At 33.7% G+C, this 24,935-nt stretch overlaps 3 protein-coding genes across 9 annotated transcripts; 1 reads left to right on the top strand and 2 right to left on the bottom strand.

The window, feature by feature from the left end:
- Window positions 1–226: 226 nt before the first annotated feature.
- LOC122304322 (protein phosphatase 2C 77) lies at window positions 227–3,849 on the top strand. Of its 3 annotated transcripts, none has more exons than XM_043116522.1 (5): window positions 227–379; window positions 1,272–1,909; window positions 2,005–2,358; window positions 2,452–2,557; window positions 3,213–3,849. In XM_043116522.1, the coding sequence occupies exons 2-5, from the start codon at window positions 1,310–1,312 to the stop codon at window positions 3,587–3,589; spliced, it is 1,437 nt and encodes a 478-aa protein (XP_042972456.1). In that variant the 5' UTR covers window positions 227–379; window positions 1,272–1,309; the 3' UTR covers window positions 3,590–3,849. The 3 variants fall into 3 exon arrangements, with proteins under 3 accessions (XP_042972456.1, XP_042972457.1, XP_042972455.1); XM_043116523.1 differs by lacking the exon at window positions 227–379 and adding an exon at window positions 395–548; XM_043116521.1 differs by lacking the exon at window positions 227–379 and having other exon boundaries at window positions 560–1,909.
- A 162-nt stretch (window positions 3,850–4,011) lies between these two features.
- Window positions 4,012–10,428, bottom strand: LOC122304323 (mitogen-activated protein kinase kinase 2). Of its 3 annotated transcripts, none has more exons than XM_043116525.1 (9): window positions 10,040–10,428; window positions 9,865–9,949; window positions 8,852–8,986; window positions 7,798–8,022; window positions 7,510–7,692; window positions 7,167–7,390; window positions 6,750–6,795; window positions 6,538–6,635; window positions 4,012–4,210 (listed from the first exon to the last, which is right to left on the bottom strand). In XM_043116525.1, exons 1-8 carry the CDS (start codon window positions 10,114–10,116, stop codon window positions 6,546–6,548), a joined length of 1,065 nt encoding a protein of 354 aa, XP_042972459.1. In that variant the 5' UTR covers window positions 10,117–10,428; the 3' UTR covers window positions 4,012–4,210; window positions 6,538–6,545. The 3 variants fall into 3 exon arrangements, 2 of the variants coding, with proteins under 2 accessions (XP_042972459.1, XP_042972458.1); XM_043116524.1 differs by lacking the exon at window positions 4,012–4,210 and adding an exon at window positions 4,521–4,880 and having other exon boundaries at window positions 10,040–10,427; XR_006240978.1 differs by lacking the exon at window positions 4,012–4,210 and having other exon boundaries at window positions 6,537–6,635; window positions 6,750–6,812.
- Window positions 10,429–15,779: 5,351 nt separating this feature from the next.
- LOC122304321 (pre-mRNA cleavage factor Im 25 kDa subunit 1) lies at window positions 15,780–20,152 on the bottom strand. 3 transcript variants are annotated; one of them, XM_043116519.1, is made up of 8 exons: window positions 20,018–20,152; window positions 19,755–19,935; window positions 19,612–19,657; window positions 17,821–17,914; window positions 17,606–17,679; window positions 17,433–17,519; window positions 17,248–17,358; window positions 15,780–16,374 (listed from the first exon to the last, which is right to left on the bottom strand). In XM_043116519.1, the coding sequence occupies exons 2-8, from the start codon at window positions 19,922–19,924 to the stop codon at window positions 16,246–16,248; spliced, it is 711 nt and encodes a 236-aa protein (XP_042972453.1). In that variant the 5' UTR covers window positions 19,925–19,935; window positions 20,018–20,152; the 3' UTR covers window positions 15,780–16,245. The 3 variants fall into 3 exon arrangements, with proteins under 3 accessions (XP_042972453.1, XP_042972452.1, XP_042972454.1); XM_043116518.1 differs by lacking the exon at window positions 20,018–20,152 and having other exon boundaries at window positions 19,755–20,011; XM_043116520.1 differs by lacking the exons at window positions 15,780–16,374; window positions 20,018–20,152 and adding an exon at window positions 16,595–16,944 and having other exon boundaries at window positions 19,755–20,011.
- Between the last annotated feature and the right edge of the window lie 4,783 nt (window positions 20,153–24,935).

Below are 24,935 nucleotides of genomic sequence, written 5' to 3'. Positions count from 1 at the left end.
TCATTGCTAATACATTTAATGATGCCATTTTATTATATTTAAAAAATTATAATTACACAGATTTTTTACGATTCTATTTTAAATGAATGATCTTTTGTAAAATAATTTAATTATTTTATAAAAAAAATATCTTTATTTAAAATATAATTTAAAAAGAATTGTGAAAAAATAAAATAAAAAATCTTGTCGTCCCCATTCACCAAACCCAATGGGTTGATTACGTTCTCAAACAAATCGGCTACGCATCTCTCAGCTGGACGCGTGTATTTCTGCTTTTTTTGTGTCTCTATGACGTGATTTGTTTGCATTTGTTTGCTCTATAAGGTTCTCGTTGGCCACTTCTTTCTCGTCTCGCTTTTATTCAGTATATTTTGGAACGGTAAGCAACTCTTAACATCACATTTTTATTTTCTTCTTGCCTTGCTCTGTTTTCTTAGTTGTAAGAAAGTATTGCCAATACTTCAGAAACACTATTTTTTTCCAGTTCTTTGAGATGTTTTATGATATGGGTAATCTCTGAAGTTGAGAATGATAAGAAACGTTAGAAGGTGACTTTGGTTTTGCTTTACTATTTCCACTCAGATTCATTGAATATGCATGGCTTTGTACAACCATGAAAATAACTAAGCAGAAAGAAACTTAAATGGATTGCCTCAGATCCAGGGAACCCATTTATTTGGACCTGTTTCTTAATTGTGTTTGTTAGATACTGAACATGTTTTGCTTCATATTTTTCTGGGTTAGGTTCACTTTTTTCCTTATGGGTCGGTTAAAGTGGTAGGAAAAAAGCTTTTAGTTCCCTTTGAGTGATGGGGTTAGATAGAGAAGTGTCCCGAGTTAGTGTAAGTTATGACAGTATCTGGAGGTATCTAATTATAGTCTGTAGTTTCAGGAAATATATTCTTTGATTCTCACATAATGGGAGTATGAATCCTTTCACTGCTTCTTTCTTAGCTCCCTGAAATTTGTTTGAACTTTTCACAAAGGTGTAGGTTATAACTATCACTGATAATGGTAAATTCTGGTCATTTTTCTTTTTTTGTTGAAAAGTGATTCTTGCCGATTAAAGCCAACCTAAATATCGCTGAAACCATCATTATATGTTTTTCTTGAGTGCGACCCACATGAAAAGAGAACTAAAGTAGTTTGAGAAAAAGTAGTTTATGTGATTCTCGAGGGTTTGGAAAGTCAAGTTTAATTGCTAAAAGGCTTTGCAAAAGGTGGGGATAGGGACAAAATATCTAAGCCTGTTGCCGTTCCATTTTGGCCAGGAAAAAGGATCTGTAATGAGTCGGCAGTAAAAACCCATATGGAAATCAATGGGCTCAAGCTTCTTGCAAACACAACCCCCATGTTATTAAAACCTGGAACTCCTTATGGGTCAATTTCATGTGGAAATGAAGAAAACAGGGGAGGAGACAGCAATGACCGCATGCGATTCAGTGGTGATCCATTTGCTGTTAATTCTAGCAATATTTGTGATGAGGAACTCTTGGCATTGGAGGTAACTTTTGAGAAAGGCTCACCATCTAATACTGACAAGTCCAAATTGAAAGAATCAGATGTTGAGTTGGAGCATGCACAAGATCCTTTTGCAATCGTGTTGGATCTTTATGGTAAGGAAAGTAATGGATCCGATACAAAGTTCTTTGCTGCAGCACCTCAAAAGAAGACATGTGGAACAAGTTGCCAAAATATTTTTGAACAGAATTGTATACCCCTTTGGGGCTTCACAACCATATGTGGGAGGAGGCCGGAGATGGAAGATGCCGTGTCGGTTGTACCCCAATTTTTGCAAGTTTCTCCTCGAATGCTGTCGGATGACCATGTTTCTGATGGCATGAATGGTCATTTCTGCAATTCAACTGCCCATTTCTTTGGCGTTTATGATGGGCATGGTGGCTCTCAGGTATGCTTTATGCTACTTTTCTTCTAATTATTGTTCAGATTAGACGCTGTGTTTGTTCGTGTCGAGTGATTTCATTGAAGGCTTTCTTTGAATAGGTTGCAAACTATTGCCATGAACGTCTCCATTTGGCCTTGGTTGAGGAGATAGAAAGTACAAAACGGAGCTTGTGTGATGGAAGTATTGGGAATAGTTGGCAGGATCTGTGGAAGAAAGCCATATTCAATTGTTTTCTCAAAGTTGATGCTGAGGTTGGGGGAGTTCAAGGGAATAATGGAAGCAACACTGAGGCCTCTGAGGCTACTTCAAAACCTATTACCCCTGAAACTGTTGGTTCTACCGCCGTGGTTGCCATTTTATGTTCAACCCACCTGATAGTTGCAAACTGTGGGGATTCAAGGGCTGTCTTGTGTCGTGGAAAAGCTCCTATTCCATTGTCAGTAGATCACAAAGTAAGGCATTTCTTTTTGTAGTTTTGGATTTAATTAGATGAGATCAAAATGAGGCTGGCATTCCCTGAGTGATTTATCTTGATTTGCTTCCAGCCAAATAGAGAAGATGAATATGCAAGGATAGAAACTGCAGGAGGCAAGATCATACAATGGTTTGGCTTCCGTGTTTTCAGTGTCCTTGCGACGTCCAGGTCCATCGGTATGCCTCACCAATCCTTTGATCTTGTTGGCATGTTTCAAGCTTTGTGCATATAAGCATGGAAATGTATATGACCGCTTTCTTGTATACACACTATACACCCTGTTTTGCTAAGTTTAATGAAGTATTATTTGTTGCAGAAAAAAATATATATATATCTTGTCGTTTTCTTGTTATTATACCGAGTTCACAAATAGACACATTGGCATCGTTATGAAGTGGTGTCTACTGTACATTATGACATCTTGGTGATGCCTTAACATCGATCAGTTTATTTCTTACCATGTAGGTTATCTCACGTTCAAAATAGTCATCAGGAGAAAATGAGGCGTAGAAGTGAGAGTTCCCAAGTCCATCCCAGTTCCTAGGACAGCTTAGGCATTTAGATATCAAACCATCATCCATCCTCTCCTTTAGACATGCGGGATCTGATCTCACAAGGACGAGGACTCCTAAGCTACAATTTCGAAGAGCTTGGTTATCTTTAGTTGCAATACATTTGGTTTGAATTAATCGATGAACTTGCCAATGAGAAACCCATCCACCTTCTAATGGTTTATGTAAAGAATGAGCTATACCGCTTTAGTTTAGATTTCCTAATTCCATGTTTTTAAGGTGATGTACTTAAGTTCCAAATTTCTCTATGGTCCCACAGGTGATAGATACTTGAAACCGTGGATTATTCCAGATCCAGAAGTGATGCTAATTCCTCGCAACAAGGAAGATGAGTGCCTTATTTTGGCTAGTGATGGATTATGGGATGTGATGACAAATGAGGAAGTCTGTGATGTTGCGCGAAAGCGGATCCTTGTGTGGCACAAGAAGCATGGTAATACCCTACCTGCAAAAAGTGGAAGAGATGGCGCTGATCTTGCAGCTCAAGCTGCAGCAGAGTGCCTCTCGAGGCTTGCTCTTAAAAAGGGAAGCAAAGACAACATTACTGTGATAGTAATAGACTTGAAAGCTCAAAGGAAGTTTAAAAGGAAAACCCAACAAGCAGAACCTCACCCATCATCTACTACAATTTTTTAGATATGTTAGTATATTGTAGAACATAATTCTAATTGGTAGTAACATGGTTCAGCCCTTCGATTTTTGAACTAGGCTGCTAGTGATACCATGGGGTTTTGTATGCTAAAATCTGCAATATCTCTAGATTTTCTACACACCTTCTGAGCTGGCTAGATAATCTGATTTATTGCCATGCTGATATGGATATGCATATTGTAGTGCAACACCCGCTACTATTCAAGCGGGGACTTGTATTTATACTTCCATCCCTCTTGCAGAAAGTAAATAATGTTCATGAAATCAAATCCCACTATCATCTTTTGGTAATCATGCATGCTCCCAAAAGGAGTTAATAAAGAATTGTGTAATTTATTGGGCCAACAGCCCTCTGTCCGGGCCTCGCTTTCTAACAACGAGACTAACGACTCGGATAAAATTGGGCATACCAATAAACTCTGGCTCATTGATTGATATCTCCAATCTATATGGACTAACATTATCCCGTATCAAAAAGGCAGAAACTTGAAATGTTTTTGGATATGGAATATTTATACATGGGGGATTATAACCAGATCAGACTCACCCTTAACCAGATCAGAAAGAGGTGGAATTTAAAGTCTTTAGTTTCTCTCAACCACCGCCCTGAAAAATAGAACCACCATCGTCCACAAAACAAGATGAAATTAAAGGAGGGGAAAGTAGGGGGCATTATTAATATGTGTTTCAGCAGTTTCCCCTCTTCCTCCACTAAACCTGGGGTCAAACCATTTTCTTTAGTAATCTTTCTTGCGAATGCACATGAATGAAAGAAGGCTTCTAGAAAATAATGAAATCACAATATTCAAAACACAAGCTGATGATTTTGCACCTCTATACAGAGAACGATATGAATCGTTTTCAGGTGATAATTTTTTTGATAGGTAAAAGAAGTTTTATTGATCCACGTAAATAAACAAAGCCCGAGTATATAAAAAATATACGAAGACGAGCCTAATTAAAAACTACATGCTACTGATAGTAGCATACAAATCGTTTAGGCTCGTTCCATTCCATAGTATAGAGGCCCACAACAACAAAGTGTGAAAAAAAAAGTCTCTAAAACTGTCCGGGGAGCGTTCCTTATATAAAACAAAGTGTGATAATTTAGTACAATCATTCTTCCATAGATTCAACCAAGTACACTGCTCTCCGTTGCAATCATGATAAAACATCTAGAAAGTAGAAACCACTCATAAGGTCTTCAAAAAATCTGGCAAGCTGTTTTCCTCCAACTCCCCAGTTTCTAAAGGATAGTACGTTTTCAGATTGGACCCTACCAAAAGTAAATAATTATAAATGTAAGTCACAGATCATATGCAACTACATTTGCCACTAAACGTACTGCTAAACTAGTATTTATGAAAATTCAAGAGAACCCTTAAGCAAGCAGGTGCCTATGCACACCAACTGCGCAGTGCATCCTGCATAGGAGCTAAAAGCAGAATAATTTATGCCATCTATCTCATCATCTCCTGCTTTTGATAGGCAAAGGATTTACTAAATGGTGGGACATGCAACATGGAGAACTCGAAAATACAATGTATTGGCCCCTTGGGATTAGTCGAGGTGTGCGTAAGTTGGCCCGGACACCCAAGGTTATCAAAAAAAAGTTTTATAGAAATGCATGAATGGAATTAGAAGATGTCTCAGTGAATGATATAGGGTTCACATCCAATGCACTCAAGCATAATTCATAGACACTGACAGTAGTTTTTAGATTCAATAATTGTGTATATAAATAACCAGATCCAATCAACAGATTGATCTCTATTAGGCTTAAATAAAATAGGGTAAGTAACATAATCCCCCCAGTTTGAAGGTTGCTTTAAATTACATAAAACATGTCTCTCATGTTTATCGTGTTTTAGAATTGGGCAATAATTGTCAGGCATGATTCTTGTTTACTTATCAAAACAACTTGTAATTGTCAACTAGGATAATCACCATGTTTCCCATTTGTCCATATCCAAAAAATTGGGACAAACCAAGAGCACGTGAATCAGGCCAAGCATTTTCATCGAATGCCTGCAGTTACTGGTCTTGCTTCATTAATAAAGGGTTCCGACAAGAAATATAAGCCTCAGAAATTATAAAGCGCACACAACCTGTGCAAATATCCAAAATTGATGGTGATTATTGGTACATCTAGATAAAATATGTAAAGCTCTTATACCAATATTTACAATAAAAAAGTTTTTTTTAAGCTCTCATTGCAACCCAACCCACAAAGTTTTCCCAGCCCTAATATTTGCTGGGCTGATTTTCTTTATCGAGAGAGGTAAAGCTGAACTCTTTTCAAGCTTGCAAGATTTTCTTTGTTGAACTCTTTTTTGGCCTTATTTATTTAAAAAACGGTATCATTGCATAGCTCTCTGTCATCAGATGCAACTGTGGCAAGTTAGCGTGCCCTCCCTTTGTCATTTTTTAACAGATATGGATGAATAAGAAACATTGTAACTTCTTTTTTATAAGTAAAACAACATGAGAAATATTGTAACTTCACTGAAAAAATATGGGGTTTGATTTGAAACAACCTTCAAACTATTGGGGGATAATTTTTTTTTTTTTTTTGATAAGTAACTATTGGGGGATAATTTGCCCAAAATATATTCTCATTGGCTCAAAAACCAAGAAACCTAATTGCAAGAATTATCAATTCTGAAAACAACGATTCAAGAGTTTGAAATTCTTAACCAGGAAACAGGGGGCCCGCGCGGGGAGAAAATATGGAATATATTTCATCACGATAAGAAATTTATTCCTCAACAAAATCGCAACAAATTCCTACAACTAATGAGATACCAGCACACGCATTTTTGTCAATAATTGTCAACACAATCAAGAGAACAATACCCCCATATAAGCTTAACACAGAAAATCAAGATGTTGCACTTTCAATTTCAGCATTCAAAATCAAACTATGGACATACCATATGTTTTATAAGGTTGCAAGTGGAGATCCTGCACTTGTGAAGTAAGATGAGAGATCAATGTCTAAGTCTTCATACATGGAAATGAAAGGATGATTCTGGGTTTCACAACAATAAAAATTCCATCAGATTAATAATATAACTCAGCACATCCTACTTTAATAGTTTTACATTGAATATAAAGATGGAAAATAGACACGGCTCATGCATACCATAAGTTGATGTGCCGACTGTCTAGCTTCTTGTTCTTTCTGTACACTGAATAGGGATATAATCTTGTGAGATCAGAAGTTGCAAACGTCAAGGATAAAATAAAACAACCAAATGTCAAATATCTAAGCCAGTTGACTAACATGCAATACAATAATCACTTGGAACATAGAAAATCCAGAGAAAGCTTCTCAGTTGATTAGTCTTTCCATCATTTTAGGGAAGGGCAGAAATGGCAGGGAATGAAAAACAAATGTTACGTAAGATACAATTTCCTTCAAGTTTGACTTCAACCAACAACAAAAAAACATGACAAATGTACAATGGCCATATGTGTTCTTTTCTTCTCACAAATAATGGATCATAATGAAGTCCAGAGTTTCAAAAATTAGCTACTAAAGCATGTTTTTAATCTTTACCATGCAGAAATAAATGAGCAGAATTGTGGAGAAAATTGATCAGAAGGTGCAGAAGGTGGTGATTTCTCAACAATAGCTTCCATGAGCTCATAAAAGTTGATCCATCCTTCACCCTGCTCTGGTGGGGAATATGGGAATTGACCTGTTGCACACTCGAGCAATACTAATCCCAAACTCCAAATGTCACTTTTGTAGCCATATCTGCCTCCAATAATTCTCTCTGGCTTCAGAATACATAAACAACTGGTAAAATCCACAGGGCATATAAACATTGCATCATAGGGATGCTTCCTAGAAGCTAGATGGAGAAAAATAAGAAATGATTTTTTTATGATTCACTTACAGACATATAGTTGTACGTGCCAACAAACGTATTTGCCTGCCCAGAAGTGCTTGCCAGAATTGCACTCACACCAAAGTCAGTAATCTTGACTTCCCCTCTATGATTTATCAACAAGTTGGAAGGTTTTAAGTCCCTATGAATAACATGTTTTTCACGATGAAGATACAGCAAACCCTTAAGCACCTACAAAAATTAGGAAAAAGAATAGTAAGATAAGAATAACATGTTCTGATTGATATCAGTAGTAGATAAATTTCCAAACAAGCCGACAATTTTCAATTTCCCCACCTGTTTACAGATGGCAGCAAGAAATGGCTCCGGAATTGTTTTGACCTTTTTCAGAATATCTAATAGAGATCCACCATCCATGTACTCTAAGATGATTGAAATGGCACCATTATCATAGAAAGACTGGTAACAGACAACAACATATCGACATTGTGCTGACTGATTAATTTTCAATTCCTGAGCAATTTGCTTGCGATGGGACTCTTCAACATTCATTTGAATTACCTGAATACATACAGAAGAAGTAAAGAGAAAGTGAGGAGGAGATATCTAAATGATAGAAAATACACAAATGTTTGGCAACGTCTATTGTTGGTTGGCTTAAAAATCTGTAAAGGCATAATAGAAAAACAAAAACGAACCACATGGAAGTAGCCTTTCAGGTTGGTTGACAGGAAGGTGACTCAAAGAACCACATACGAACAAAAAGAAGTGTAAAATTTGAGACATATGTTCAAAGGAATGACTAACAGAGCTATAGCTACTTTTGGCAGATATTACATACACAAATTTAAACCTAGAGAACCAGTTAAGATTGAGAGGAAGAACAAAATAACTCTTTTAATGGACTATAAGAACAATCAAATTGTTCCGCTTTTGATGAAATAATCGTGCATTAATGATCTTTTAAAAAGCAACCCAAGTGGAACCAATTAAATGGTTGAAATATAAAAAGGCTTAGGTATAGTTCTCGACCTCACTTGTCCTTGAAATATGAATTAAAGGATTAGAAACCTTTTGAGCATCCATTTTTGGGTAAACAAAAATGTTTTTCTAAAATCAAAAACAGATAATACTCGCAAATGAAGATATTTTGACTGGAAAAACAGAGAATGAATTACGAAAAGACAATAAAAGTGAGTTTATGACTCAAATAGAAAAGAATTTCAAGAACTTTCTAATCTATTCTTTACTCAAAAACTAAGAAAAGTGTTAGTTTATGATGATAAGAGCGCTGAATTCTTTGAAGCACATGAGAAGATATTTAACTGGACATGTTGAGAGTGAATGATGCATAAAGAAAATGGATGGTGGAAGTTAAATTTTACAATACCTTTAATGCAAAAAATTGGCCAGTCCATTTGTGTTGCACCAGTTGCACGATCCCGCCATTTCCTTTTCCGATGACTTTAATGGAGTCTAGGTCTGCTAAATTCAACTGATCATCTGATGGCTTGATGGGGGGTGGCTGAACACAAAGGCATACACATCAAATGAACGAACAAAATAACTCATGCAGCAAATTACTCAAGGCATGACATGTGTTAAATTCCCTAATTTGAGATTTGCTGATAACATTTCAATGAACGAGATTGAGTTGGCAAATATCATTTTGTTTACTATAATCAACTGGTCGGATTAGTTAGAACATTCAGTAGTTAGCCATGAGTAATTATTTTTCATCCCTCTGGACTGAACACTTAAAAAGGAAACTTTGTAACTTTATGCACATTAGAGTGACCCAGGAACAATCAACCTTTCATGACAAAGCTTCAAGCCCTTATGAGTTAATATAACGGGAGATTCAAGTAGGATAATAGTTCTTTTAGATTTTGACCATCGAAATAACAACTTTTGATGAGCCAGTTGGCTTCATTCTCCAATAGCAGTCCAGAGATGAACACAACGAAATTCTTCGAATATGGCCAATTTCCCGGGACTCATGAGCCAAAAGCCATCAACTTTAATAAATAAAATAAAATGCGTAGCTAATTGAGGTAATTTTTTTATTTTTTGGTTCAAATAGCAGCGCAACAGCAAAAATAAGATCCAAAATTTCTAATCTTTTTTCTCACTCCGTTTTCTCAGCAACCAGACTGAGGGAGACATATAAAGTCTGATGTGATCAGCTCCTCCCCACCCCTAATGAAAAAAAAAATATGTGCGAGTGACATTTGATCAAGGAGAAGCTAAAATGCAAAACCCCTAGATAGCAGAAAAGCAAATATAATAGGAGTCGTATTTCAACAAGCAAATGTAGCGAAAAGAAAAAACCCCCAGAACCCATGACATTGAGCCAAGAGCAACAAGAATTTGAGAAACAGAAATTTGAAATGTTAATCGTACAGCTTCGACTTCGGTTTGAGAGACAATCCGAACCCCGTCCCTGTTCACGAGCAGATCGCCATCCATAAACGTACCGCTTTGAGTCCTACCAGGGATCCATGACTACAATTAGCCAAAAGAGAAACAGTAAAACAGACAAAACAGCATCGAGTGAGAGAGAGAGAGAGAGAGTTACAGGAACTTGGAGAAGGAGATCTCATCGGGAGGAGGGAGAGTGAGCTTGAGGTTAGGAAGTAAGCCCCCCTTCTTCATTCTGATTTTGATTTGCTATTCGAAACCTCTCCTCTCCCCCCCTCTCTCTCTCTCTCTCTCACTCACTCTCAAGTCTATCGCTCTAGGGTTTCAGACAGGAAAGGGCAGCGAATAAATAAACATAGGGTCGGGTTGGACTAGTAGTAGTCGTAGTTATAAAAGTAGAAGTATTGGCTGGTGGGTAAAGACGTGTAAGTCGCCATTAACGCAGAAATATGAAGGAAGGAAGGAAGGAAGGAGATTATGGTGATTGCAATTTGCATTCGTTTACTTTTCCTTTCCTTTCCGTTTGCCCGCGCTAAAAGTTCACGATGCTAATATGATTTGACTTTCTTATTTGGACGCGGCTGCTGTGCCGACTTCGGCCTTACCGCATGGCGCCGTTTGGAGAATAAAAAAAAAATTGTTGAATAAAAAATTACCATAATATACTTAAAATCATTTATTTAATCATTAAGTAAAAATATATATTATATTTTTTCAAACGGTACCGCCCAGGCGATACAGAAGCATTTTCCTTCTTACTTAATGGCTCATTTGTAAAGGTAATTACATAAAATTTTTATAAATAATAGTAAGATAATTTATAAATAATAATAAAATAATTTAAATTAATTTTTTTAAAAATTTTGATAAATAAAAAAGAAAAAATTAAATAAAAAATATTATAAAATTTAAATATTATTATAATATTATTTTTGTTTATATATTTGAAAATTTTGAATGATTTTTTATTTTTTATTAAAAATTTAAAAAAATTATAATGATTAGTTTGAAAGTTTGTACTTAAATTATATATGGGATGAGATTATTTCCAAATAAGCCGTTAGTTGAGGAGATTAACAAAAATAAAAAATAAAAACATATTTTACAATAATTTTATAATTATGTTATAAATAGAGGATATTTTTCCAATTTTATAATTATTTTGGAGTCTCTCCACTCCTCCTATCTAGCGTTTTCTTTTTTCTTATTTTTTTATTTTTTATTTTCAAATTTAAAATTATTATAGTTTTATTTTTCATTGTTATTTACGTTTTTTAAGGAAAAAAGAACTTTTAGCACGTAACAATTCTAGAGAGTAACAAGTGTTTTTTTGTTAGGTAGAGTGAACCGAGATTTATAATAAAAGGGTTAATTCTAAACTTGTGATAACCTAAGATATTAATCGTAAAATTGGTAAAACTTTTGTATCTAGCAAGAGCAAAATGATAGAAATTTTAAATTATGATCCCTCGTTTAGTTATACAAATAAGATGAGATGAGATAAAAATTAAAAGTTGAATAAAATATTATTAAAATATCATTTTTTAATGATATTTTTGTTTTAAAATTTGAAAATTTTGAATTGTTTGTTGTATTTCATGTGAGAATTTAGAAAAACTATAATAATTATACAAGAAGAGATGAGATGATTTGGTAATAATTAGACAAAAAGTCCAGGATATTAACAATAAGTTTTCTTCTTTTTTTTTAAAAAAAAAAAAATTGAAAATAGGCAAGGAACAGATGAAATATTGATACCCTTAATTTTTAGAACAATCTTACCTTTTATCTTAATTTTATCATTTTTAATCATACTCTTTGACTTATTTTAAGTAATTTCATTCATATCACTTAAATAACAACCATTTAAAATGTGTCATGATTGAAAATGACAAAAGTTTTTACAAAAATGGTATGTCTCTTATTCTACATAATCATAACAACATCTTATATTTATTGAGACTTTCAAGAGGATTCTAAATAACAGGAAGTGCAGCCACTCTCTCAATACAAACTCTGAGTGGTATTATAAACATGGCCCCTCAAAATAGTGGTCAAGATAATGAGCATTAGTCTTTTTTTTTTTAAGGCTACTAGAGACAAAAATGGATCCCACAAATTAATATAGCACAATAATCTATTTGTATCTTTAATAGTGTGCCAAGTCTCTCTCTCCCTCTCTCCCTTCCCAGCTCCCTTTCCCAAACCCTCGAGTAATCCCTCACTAATTTTGCCGTTGCAATCCTTCACCAACGTCGTTGTCACACTCCTTGCCTTCCTTGTCCCACACCAACGTCGCCCCTCACCGCGGTCTAGTCATTTTTCTCTTTTCATTACTAAAGTTGGAACATCATTGTCTTTGTCACTCACCAGTAATTATATTTTTAAAAAATATTTTTAAATTTTTAAAAAAATATACAAATTCTAGAACAGTCAAAATAAGGGAATGCAGTGACAATTTGGCATTTTTCATAAAAAGATGATGTAACGGCTCATTTTTTAAAATTTTCTTGCGATGTTGCTTGTAAAGGAATATAATAGCCGTAGACTTGACCAATGAAGTCAGTCAACAACTGCCCACAGACACAAACCATTACGTTCCAGATTTGCAGTTCTCTCTCTCTCTCTCTCTCTCTCTCTCTCATTTATAATAATTATTATTTATCAAATGACTCAGAAAAAGCGAAGAGTTATCACCTTGAATGCGTAAATTTTGGGCACTTTTTTTAAAAATGCTGAGAAAAATATCGTTAAAAAGTAGATTTTTTTGGCAAATTTCATTATAAATAATTTTTAAAAATTTTATTGGTTTACATAAAAATTTCAGAGAGAGAAATCTATGTATTAACGTTATTCATTCATATATTGTAAAAAGTTTAACGTATTACATTAAGTCGAAGGGTGATATTTTAAATATCTCGATATATATATAAATAGTAATAAAATATTTTGAATTAAGATGTTTTATTAAGTTTTGGAAACAAATAGAGAAAATTTTAAATAAAAATATTAAAAAATTAAAAAATTATTTGAATATAAATTGTTAATATTATTTTTGTTTTAAAATTTAAAAATAGTAATATCATTTTTTGTGTTTTGTTGGAGAGTTTGAAAATTTTATAATGATTAAATAATTATTAGATGAAAAACTTGAATATTTGAAATTGAAATTAAAAATATTTTTGTTTTTAAGTATAATTTGAAAAATAATATCTGAAAATACTTTAAAATAACTATATTACTAAATGGATCCTAAATTTTTTTAATTAAGGACCTGTTTTTTTTTGGAGTTGCAGTAGAAATTTTAAAAAGTGTTTAAATATATTTAAAATTTTTTTAATAAAAGAGCTTTTAATCTCAAATAAGTTAAATTGTACGTTCGAGTAAAAAATTATTTTAAAAAGCATTATTTTGATATTTTCTTCAGATGTATTTTTTCAGACAATGCGAAACTTAATTTGAATTTTAAAAAAACTATCAATTGAGAAAAATACTCATACAACTTTAAGATAATTATAAATTTTAAACTTTCAAATATATAATCATAATCTTTAATAAAAGTTTAAATAATCGTCATTTTTATTTTAGTAAGTATTTTTTAAATTTGTTTTCAAAAAAATGTAACGCGTTTGAAAGTGTTTTAAACATATAGTTACCGAATAATAAATAATTTTTTAATAGTAAAACTTATTACTTAAATTATAAGTTATATTTTCACCTATAATCTTAATGCATGTTTAAGATTTGTACGTATATTTACTTATTAAAAGAAGTTTGTATGTAAATATAATTTTTTAATTATTTAATATCACATCATTCTCGTTTGTTTTCACATATTAGATTATATGAATTGATATTAAAGTTAAAAATTAAATAAAATATTATTAAAATATTTTTTAATATTATTTTTATTTTAAAATTTAAAAAATTTATTTTATTTTATGTAAGATTAATTTTTTTAAAAATATAATAATTAGATTAAATTAAGTTGTGAGTAGAAACCGGGTCTAAGATTAGACCAATTTGTATGGAATACAATGGATAGACGTCCTTTTCATCCGATTCATTACTCAATTAATTTACTCTCAAAACGATCTTCGTTCCCACTTCCTCTTATTTTTTTCTTCACGGCTGTAATTGAAAACGATTGACAAGAAGTTCAGGGAAAGCGAGGCATGTGCTCTGACATTTTGGCATATTACAGGAAAAATATATAAATATAAATGTTTTCACACCTATGTTTCAAACTATGGGTATTTTTGTAATATAATTTATAAAAACAATATTTTTTACTTAAAATATAACTGTATAAAAAATTATAAAAATAATAATACATTTATTTTTATAAGTTATGTTACGCATAATCATTTTTACGTATTTCTTACGTGCTCTATTAATTTAATTAACTAAAATAATTATTTTATATTAAAAAATGATGCAGTCAATTATATTAATGAAATATACAAAAAATACGTAAAAAATAACTCTACAAATAATTCTTGTATTTTTACTCATAAAATTGATTCGATATTTAAGAATAAGTTCTGCTACAAAGCATTCATTCCACCTTATTCTCTTTTTATGATTTCATGGTTAATTATCCCATTTTTATTTGTCACTATTTCTCTTGTAATGGTTATATGAACTGAATACCAATTTAACTTCTTTTTAAAGTGAATGAGATGTGATACAGTCGAGAAAATTTTTTATAAATATAAATTTACAAATTGATATGATTTCATGTAATTCATTAGACATATTTTATAATAAAAGTAACTTTATAATCTGACTTACCACATCAAGATATGTAAGTTTGTAAGTTTAATCTTGTAAAAAAAATTTGTGACTAACATTTCTCAAAACAAATATAGTAATCAATAATTATTTTATTTTGTGTGAAAATTTAAAAAAATTATAATAATTAAATGAGATTAATTAAGAAATATGATAAAACCAATATTGTAAGTAAAAAATTAAGTAATATTATAAGTACATACAGCATTACTCATAAAAAAAAAAAATTAGAAAAAAAACCCGTAAAGCTAGTTGACAACGAACTAGAAGTTGTTGGCATCTATTTGCCAAAAATAAAAAAAAATAAAAAAAAAAAAAACTAGGAAAAATGAAGAAGAAAAGAGAAGGATGGTGGGAGATAAATGCCTTGACGAGAACAGAGAAAGGGAGAAGCCGGAAATTCAACTGATTTGCGTGGGAGGAAGTGCAAGGACTACTCGGCTTTAACTGTAGGTTTTTGGATTCAGGCTTGCAGAGGAAATACTTAATAAGTTGGCACCATATGGCACAGAATCTATGACTTCACATCAGCCTAGTGATTTAAGTTCATAGAAAGTTGAGACTTGAGAGTTCATGGAAATAAATATTAAGCAATTTGAAATTTTAAAGGTTTGTGATACTTCCTCTTCTATTCCTATCTTAAATGATCATAAACCAGCTTAAAAGAAAATTAATTGTCATGCCTATTAATAATTAGATAATGTCATATTTGGATAATTCTACTTCCATCAAGAAACTATTTAAATTTTATAAAAGTAAACTTGCAAACTATCAACTCAATGTGATATATCAGAATTTAAATCTCTTCTAATTATAAAATAGAACCAACATATCACATTAAGATACAGTAGTTTTAAAACTTTCTTTTGTAAGATTTTTTGGTAGATAACTCCACTACTAACATCCAAACACTTTAGTAGTCACTAATACCAAAACACTTTCCAAGCAGTTTCTTTTAGCCATAGTTCAATTCTTAACAAGCTGACCAAAAAATATCTTTGGGTACAAATCTGGGACTTAATTTAAGTCCTGATTTGAATCAGAACGAAGGTGACAACACAAAGAAAAGAGTCCAAAGAAAGAAGAAATGAAAAGAAGAATCATGATCTCAAGAGTGCTTGGACAATGCTATCAAGATAATAACATCCACAACTAACACCATCAGTCAACTTCCAACACCGTGCTATATACATTATACACATTTACCTTAGTCCCCACAGATCCATCACCATTATTGTCACAACAGAAGCGTTGAGTCCACCATTACATCTAACCCTTGCTTCAATGACAGTTCTAATCACCATTGGCACCTCCTCAGAACCATCCACCAAGATGATTCATGGTGTTTCGATATTGACTGTTCATTAGTAGCAATATGCTGCACGCTTCTTCCACCAACAGAAAAATTCTATTTTGACACACCTTCCACAACACCATCATGACATGATTTGATTTACAAGAAAATTTAATAATTTGAATCTTGCAATCAAACCTTGCTACATTAGCGGTATGAATGGTGCGGCCTCCATGCCGGCTTGCAAGTAAAATGACTCATGCACACTTCTATAGTCACATACTCTTGGGAAAGAGTGAGGGGAAAGAAGTTGAAAAGAACAAAACGGCTACAACGAATATGCACATTATGTTTGGTAGCGATGGACATATCAACATCAGGAAACGGTTCTCCTCATCCTTTTCCTAAATGGAGTCAGGAAATCAGTTATTAAAAAAAATGAAGTCAGGGAACCAAAAATGCATATGCAACAAGAACTAGAGCGGAAAAAAGGTTTCAGAATTATTTGAGTGCCTAACACTCCTGCAGCCATGAAGATGCAGCCTTTCGGCTCCTGAGATCCTTACAGAAGCCATAGAAGCATCTGCCGCTGTGGTCCAATCATCAATAATGTACAAACCATACTAGAAAACACAAAAGCATCACTCATGGTATTAAATTCAGATAACCAAATGTGTGCACCAAACATAAAGAAAAACATTTGTATCGCAGTGCTCAACATTACTAATTCATCACCTATAGAAAACTATATAATATATACAAGTATCTGTCCAGATTCCAGAAAATTACTTCCTCAGATCAAAAGCTTTCTGAGACATCCCTCTTCCTTGTCCTGTATACTTTTTTTTGATAAGTTCTTTGTCCTGTATACTTACAAAATAGACTACTCTATAACATGGATTTTAAGATTCAATGATGTTGAATGAAAATTTCGATAACAGCTGTGGCACGCCTGATATAATAGGTCCATATGTCTGCAATTCAACAATGAAGTTAATCAAAGAAGATTTAAAACAATTCATCACATTTTTCTACAAGTAATTTTCAATTCATCGCATTTAAGAGGGTATTAAAGCATACAGGGTCCTCATGCTAGTTGGAGCAATGGCCAAGTTCATCAAAATATAGTGGAAAGAAGGTAAATCCTTGAAATTTGAAAGTACTCTTATTTCAAACAGGTACTAAGAAATATAGGAGGAGTTGAAAGGAGTCACAATGGACTGATTCCATCTATATAGGACATCATTGATGCTAGTGAAGAATATGAAGTTCATTACCTTGTGATTTTCATGAATCTGGCACAATGGAACTGCAAGAAGTTTTAGGGTTTTTGGTACCATGAACCTTCGACTAACTGGTAGCCTCACAAGAAAGAGTTTGATGCACTCCTACAGAAGAGGATAAGGGATAAGTTTGCCATAACCACAAAACTCAAAAGAATGGATTTAAGCAGACCAATTACCTTAGGCCTTTTTACATTAGGTGGTAAGTATGGATATAGTAATGTTTCAAAATCAGGCCTCCACCACATCCCAAGGCATTCTCCCACCTAAGATTGATGCATTATTTGTATCAAATGTTGGTAATGAGCATATTGCAACATAAATGAGATAAACTTGAAGACCTTTTTTATACCTGCCATGCAGTTTCATCACCACTTCCATTGGCAGAAAGCATTTTTGACAGCTTACGCCTCAATCCATCAATATCTGGATATTCAATTCAAAAGATCCTAGCTCACTAAATCCTAAGAATACTTTTTTGATCGGTAATAAATCCTAAGAATGTTATTCCACAATTGAACAACCATTTTCCATCTCAATATTAAGTTGAATGAACAGTCAATTTACCTGATTCACCTGGTCTTAAGCGGCCACCAGGAAGCTTAAAGATGGAATTTCTTACTTGCAACAGCAACAAATGCGGATGTTTGAACAACTCAACCTAATTTAACAAAAGTCACAAATTTTAACACAGAATCATATGCCACGATACCTTCCTTATTCAATGGAAAACAAATTTTCAAGCCTATGGTATATGAAGGGAAACCTCAGAGATATTAATGATTATTAACCAACAAAAGAGGATCCACCAAAAATTGTTCATATCCCACCCCCTTCCAAAGAGAATAAGTTGATAAAAAGATTAAAAATCCTTACAACTATATTACTATGATATTTCTAATTGAGAGCTCTGGTACATAAGATCTTACAGGAAAAACAACTGATTTTGTAGTCTTACCATGACCTGTAATGTTGGCCTAAAGGGCACAATGATGTTTCTATTACAATCTCGATCTCTATGTGTGTATGAGAGAGAGAGAGAGATTTTATACGCAAGAAACAAAGATAAACCAGAGGTAGGCATTCAGCCGCCCCCCCCCCCCCCCCCTTCTTTCCCTTTTTCCTTTTATTCCTCCTCCCCAAAAGAAATGAAATGAACCCCCAAACCTGAAAAGTCTAATGAAAACCAAAACTTCTCATTACTTCCTAAAAAGTACTGAAAAAAAATTATCTGGCCGTAAAAGATTTCAAATGATCCCCCGGTCCTAAAATTATGAAAAAAAAGGTCCACAATTACTCTCAATAAACCTCAAAAATATATTTATCTGGATCTTTATTAATACTCAAAAAAATAGTCCTAAATTTTTAACTTTTAAGTTTGGCCTCAAAAGGTTCTAAACGTAAAAAGATATCCTTTTTTTTTTCTTTTGTTTATAAACCAATAGCCCATTAACCACCCTAATCCTCTACTTTGCGTTCTCTATTCCTCTATGTCCATGAGTACAAAAGGAAATGCCGAATTTTCAGTTAAAGAGGGGAACCCATTATTGATAATTCACGATCAACTTCAAACATTCCTAAGTTGATGAACATGTTATTTATATTTTTTACATATTCTCTGTATGTGTGTGTGTGTGGATTGCTATGCAGGTCAATATATAAGTCGCACACAGAGAATATCAAAGATATTTGATTATCACAATATTAGGTCCCCAACCCCAAGATAAATTCTTGGCTTTGACCACTTGCTGTCCCAACCGAAAAATGAAAACTCTGCTGTCTTGGCCTCTCTTATAGTTAATAAGCAGCTTACTCAGTGCATTGGATCCGTATTTGCTTTTTTGCTTACTTGTACATTGAAACGAAATATAAAATAACATAACTCATCGCATTACTTCTCGAATTTCTTTCTAACTAATAAAAACGAGTAAATTTCTTTTATCCTCGACCAGATGTCAGGACCTTCAAAAGCAATTATGATCTCAAAGTGGTTTTTCTTGTATTCAACGAAATCCAGGTTTTACACTATCAATAAACACTTCCAAGAATATTCACATATTTATTTAAGGCAATTTTTAACTTTTTCAAGCAGATTTAGTAATATCAATCTGATCAAACTAACCAGTTGCTTGTTATTACACTTCTAGAATACAAAATCAGTAGATGAAGTTGAGATTAATAAGTAAATACTATGTAATTAACCTGGCTAGTCATCCAGCCCCATAAAACTCAAAATGGTTGTTTCATAAAACGATAATTTAAATCCATTTACAGAACTAATTGAAAAGAAAGAGAAATTAATAGAAAGTTCACGATCCAGAAAAACAATAATAATCATGATATAGCTAGGTTACTGACCAGGATAACAGCTTCCACAGAAGTCCTTAGCCCATGAGCAGCGTAGCTGAACAAAAAGTTTCAGAAAAGCAATAAGCGAATGAAAATAAAACAAACCCAGTTGAGCAAACACAGTGAATGAGGGAGGGAGTATGTGGGTGTACTTGGACTTCATCCTCTGAACACGATCCGCCAAGGTCTCGTCCTTGAAGGGAGCGGCTTCTTTGGATCCGAAGTAGTAGCAACTCAGAGGGTATATGTCTATTACACGATGACTCTGATCATTGCCGCTACTTTCACTGACATTTCCATTCGAATGGAGTCCATCTTCCATTTTCGATTGCCCTGAAATTCAGGCTCAAAAGAACTTTTTTTTTTTTTCCTAATCCAGGCTCAAAAGAACTTACTAGAAGAAGAAGACGATTACCGTGATGAAAAATTTTTAATGTCTGTGCCGACTCTGTGCTATACAGTGTTGTACGTTGGCTATGAAACGTCGCACTCCAGAGACACCTGGTCGATCAATCTGATAACCATTGGGGCTTATCTTATCTAAAAATAAAATAAAATAACATTTTGGACTCTCAATAAGGTTATGTACATATTCAACTATGAAAATGATATTTTTTTTTTTAAATAAAAAGCTATGAAAATAATATAATAATAAAAAAAATTTTATTAGTCATCCTTACACATTATATATTATATATATATTTTTCTATTTTCTTTTCTTATAAAATATATGGTGTATAAATAATAAGTAGAAGAATTTAATTAGTTTCAAAAGAATAAAATTAATTTTTTTAAAAAAAAATTATAATAAATAAATAAAAAATATAGTGTGTAGTGTATGAGAATGATAAGTAACAAAACTTTAATAACAACTATATCTCAATTCATTTTCAACTAAGCATTAAAAATTAAATTTTTCATGTACTTTAAAATGTTGCTTAAGAATAATATTTTTGAAATAAAGTTAAAAACATATTCTTTTAATATAAATTATAAGTCGTAGAGTAATTGGTGTTGTATTATTCTCAAGGGTGGCCACTCCCAGCTCCCACTGGGAGCTACTGTTAATCACTTTAGTATGTTTTATTTTTTAAATTTTTTAAATATATTTTTAAATTTTTTTAAATATTTTTTTAAAAAATTCACAACATCATTAAAAAATATTTTCTTAATCACAAAATAAAAAAATTTAAAAAAAAAGGTTAGCATGCTACGCTGGGAGCGGTGGCTTTAGCATTATTCTATTATCAATTGAGTAATTCTACTATGCTCTCGAGTCATTGCACTCATATTATCGAAATGATATGACACCATAATACTAAGTAATTTATTAAAATTTTTAAAATGTATATTTAAAATAAAATAGCATCTAAAAATATAAAAAAATAAAGATTAAAACCTTATATTATCTCTACTCTTTTATATTTATGTTTTTAATTTTTTTTAATGAGAAATATGACATCATAATAATGAATGATATAAATGGCATAACAACATTACTCTACTAACAACTATATCAACTATGTATTCTACAGACAAATCCACCCTTCTTTACACCCTCCATAATAGTTTTCCATTGGATTATAAAATAATTAAATTAAAACTAAGAAAAAAATTAGTAGACTATCGCCACCATCAGCGATAGATGATGACAGGCCACTCTATTTTGGTGCCTGGATGGCGCTAGATTTGGCACCCCCCTGATGTCAGATCTACCAGCTCCGGCGCCTAGGTTGCTTGGATCTTGCAACCCAACACCGAATCCAGTTATTCTAAAGCTGGACATTGTGAAATTTTTTTCAACAAGTTTTGGCCACCAATGGCAACAGCCGCCCCAAGCAATGGCTGGATTAATTTCTTTTGTGATTAACCCGATTGTTTCTTAGGGTGGCAGAGCAACAGTCGAAATCATTACCGACTACTATAACAGCTGCCACATCGCCTCATGCATAACCAGAAGAATCAGGAAGCATGCAATAGAATCGTCAAAAAATTTCCTAATAAGCAGTCTGTAATATGTATAGTTATTTAGGGGCTACAATAATTCTTCTATAGAATATTCAATTCTTTCTATAAATTAGTCACTGTACAGCATAGAGAAATATACTTTTTACATAATTCATCAATATAATTTTCTTCTAAGTCTTCATTTTATGCTTTGTTTCTTCATCTCTTTCTCCAAGCACAAACTTTGCCAACGCCATTTTAGCTAACTCTAACATGCTATCAGATTAGTAAAAATGGTTGCAAACAATCCTCCCACCACAAAATATACAAATCTCGCTAACCCAACCAATACTTACCGACTTGAAACCTTTGATAACCCAAGAACAGTGCTTGTCACATATATTCTCCATGCCAAAAATTATTTCACCTAGTCTTGTTCAATCCAACGTGCTCTTCGAGCCAAGAACAAACCAAGATTCCTAAATGGAACCCTCACCAAACCATCCACCTCTGATGACCTTCTTTTCGACTTTTGAGAAAGATGCAATGACATAGTTGTATCTTGGATTCAGAATTCCCTTAGCCTTCCTCTATGCCTCTCAGTTGCTTTTGTTGATGATGCCAATAAAATATGGACTGAATTACAGGAGCATGTTTCTCCACAAAATGAACCTCGCATCTATGAACTCAAGAAAATACTGGCCAATCTATCCCAAGACGACGATACTGTGAATAGCTATTACAGTAAACTCGAATCTCTTTGAGATGAATTATCTGTTTATGACCCATTACTAATTTGTTCTTGTGGCTCAACGAAAATTCTTTCTGACCGCTACCAAAGAGATTGTGTGATCCAGTTGCTTATAGGTCTCAATAATTCCTACAACAATGTGCGTGACCAGATCATGCCCATTGATCCTTTACCTCCAGTCAACAAAGTGTTCTTCTACATCCAGCAACAAGAACGCTATCGGCTGCTCACTTCTTCAGCTCCCAACATAAATTCCATTGCTCTAATAACTCGAAAATTCACCCCTACACCTTCCCATATTTTTGGTAAAAGGGATAAGCCCTATTGTACAAACTGCAAGATCACATGTCATACCTTGACCACTTATTTTAAATCTATAAATGATGCCACTCCTGTTTGCACTCATTGTGAGATGACTGGCCACATTTGGATCGTTGCTACAAGCTCCATAGTTATCCTCCAGGCCAAAAACTCCATAAACCACAAGGCAATGCAGTCTCACTTGGCTCCTCTGATTCTGAAGACCATTATGATCCAAATGTGTCTTGACTAAGGAGCAATATCAATATCTCATAGCCTTGTTGCACAACAAGAATTCTAATTCTTCACCATTAGTGAATCAACTCCAGAAGGTTATATCTAACCACCCTCACTCCTCTTCCGCCATTGGTATCCCATTTTGTTTATCTACTTTTTTTAATATTTTCACTTTTTGGATCATAGACATGAGTGCTACTGATCATATGATCTGTAGCCTCTCCCTCTTCACCATCATCACTGCCATAGCTTCATACTCTGTTAAGCTTCCAAATGGGGAATCAGCTCCTATCACTCACATTGGCATAGTGCAAGTGACAGCGACTATTCTCCTCCATAATGTTCTCTGCATACCCTCTTTTACTTTTAATTTACTATATGCTTGTAAAATTGCACAACAGCTTAATTATTGTCGTATATTTCTTTTTGATTCGTGTTTCATACATGGCCTTTTTCCTTGGACAACGATTGGGAAGGGTAGCATGGCACATGGGCTTTACCATCTCCTTAAAGACACAATCTCTCCTCAAGCTTTAGTTAATATATTGTCTCAAAATTATCATTCTCAAAATTTTATTTCTGCTTCTGTACAACCCTCTGACTATGTTTTTGATTTATGGTATTGTCGATTGGGTCATCACTCTCATTCCCAAATGCAACTTATACATGACTCTCATATAATTACATAAATGAATACTGAGAATATTTTATCTTGCTTAGTTTGTCCTCTCACCAAACAAACCTGCTTGCCTTTTCCTTCTAGCACCCATAATGCTACTGCTTGTTTTGAAATTATACACTGTGATTTATAGGGGCCACACTGGTAGTCATTTTTTCCTTACCATTGTTGATGACCTCTCACGCTGCACTTTGGTTTATCTCTTGAAAAAGAAGTCTGATGCCTACACTTGTATCAAGTCTTTTTGTCACTTAGTCGCCAATCAATTTAATTCTCGTGAAAATATTGCATAGTGACAATGGACTAGAATTTTCCATGAATGAATTTTACTCTGACCAAGGCATTATTCACTAAAAAGCCTATGTAGAAACACTGCAGTAGAATGGTTTAGTCGAGCACAAGCATCGGTATATTCTCCGAGTTGCTCGTGCAGTCGTGCTCTTCAATTCCAATCTAGTATTCCTTTGCACTTTTGGTCAGATTATGTGCTTACTGCAACATATCCAATTAATTTAATCTCCACTCCTCTCCTCCAAAACAAAACTCCCTATGAAATATTTTTCCATAAACCTCCCTCATACTATCACCTCTGAGTTTTTGGTTGTCTTACTTTTGCTTCCACTATTTCCCAACACCGCCACAAATTTGATGCTCGCAGTAGACAATTTACTTTCCTTGGATACTCTTTTAGCGTCAAAGGATATAAGTTACTTGAACTTGACACTCATCATTTTCTTTCTTGCAATGTTGTTGTTCCTAAGTCCATTTTCCCATTTCATACTCCTTTTCTTCTTCCCATCCCAACTACATTTTCATCTCCACAAATATCTCCTCATCTTAGCCTACCAGACCCTGACTCTACTTCTGCCCCCGTCAACAATTCTACCTCTTCTTCTACTGAATCCCAATAATGATTACCTCCCCCTCCAACTCCCCCAAGAGCACCCTCACTCACTTCTCCTCCCCCACCTCGATGCTCAACCCACCCATATCACCCTCCTGCATATCTCAACAATTATATTTGTCCCTCTTTCCTCACTCTACCTCCTTCCCAAACCATAATTCTTCTCACTTGCAGGTTGCTTGTGGTCCAACTGCTCCTTCTTCATCTTTGTCCATGGAAATACCCTGCCCCTTAGTAAAGTTTTTCCTCTTTCTTCCACTCTTTCATTCCATAAATTATCTCCCTCTTATTACTCCTTTGCATATGTTATTTCTTCATCTATTGAACCAACTTCATATGGTGAAGCTATTAAAAATCCTAACTAGTGCAAGGCTATGCAATCTGAAATTTCTGCTCTTGGACTCCACAATACTTGGACTCTGGTCGAATTGCCACCTGGTAAGCATGCTATCAGCCTCAAGTGGGTCTTTAAACTTCAACATCACTCCGATGGGAGTATAGAACGCTACAAAGCG

The sequence above is a fragment of the Carya illinoinensis genome, chromosome 3, assembly GCF_018687715.1.
Source record: "Carya illinoinensis cultivar Pawnee chromosome 3, C.illinoinensisPawnee_v1, whole genome shotgun sequence".
Classification (NCBI taxonomy): Eukaryota; Viridiplantae; Streptophyta; class Magnoliopsida; order Fagales; family Juglandaceae; genus Carya; species Carya illinoinensis.
This window is presented reverse-complemented; position numbering and strand designations above follow the sequence as displayed.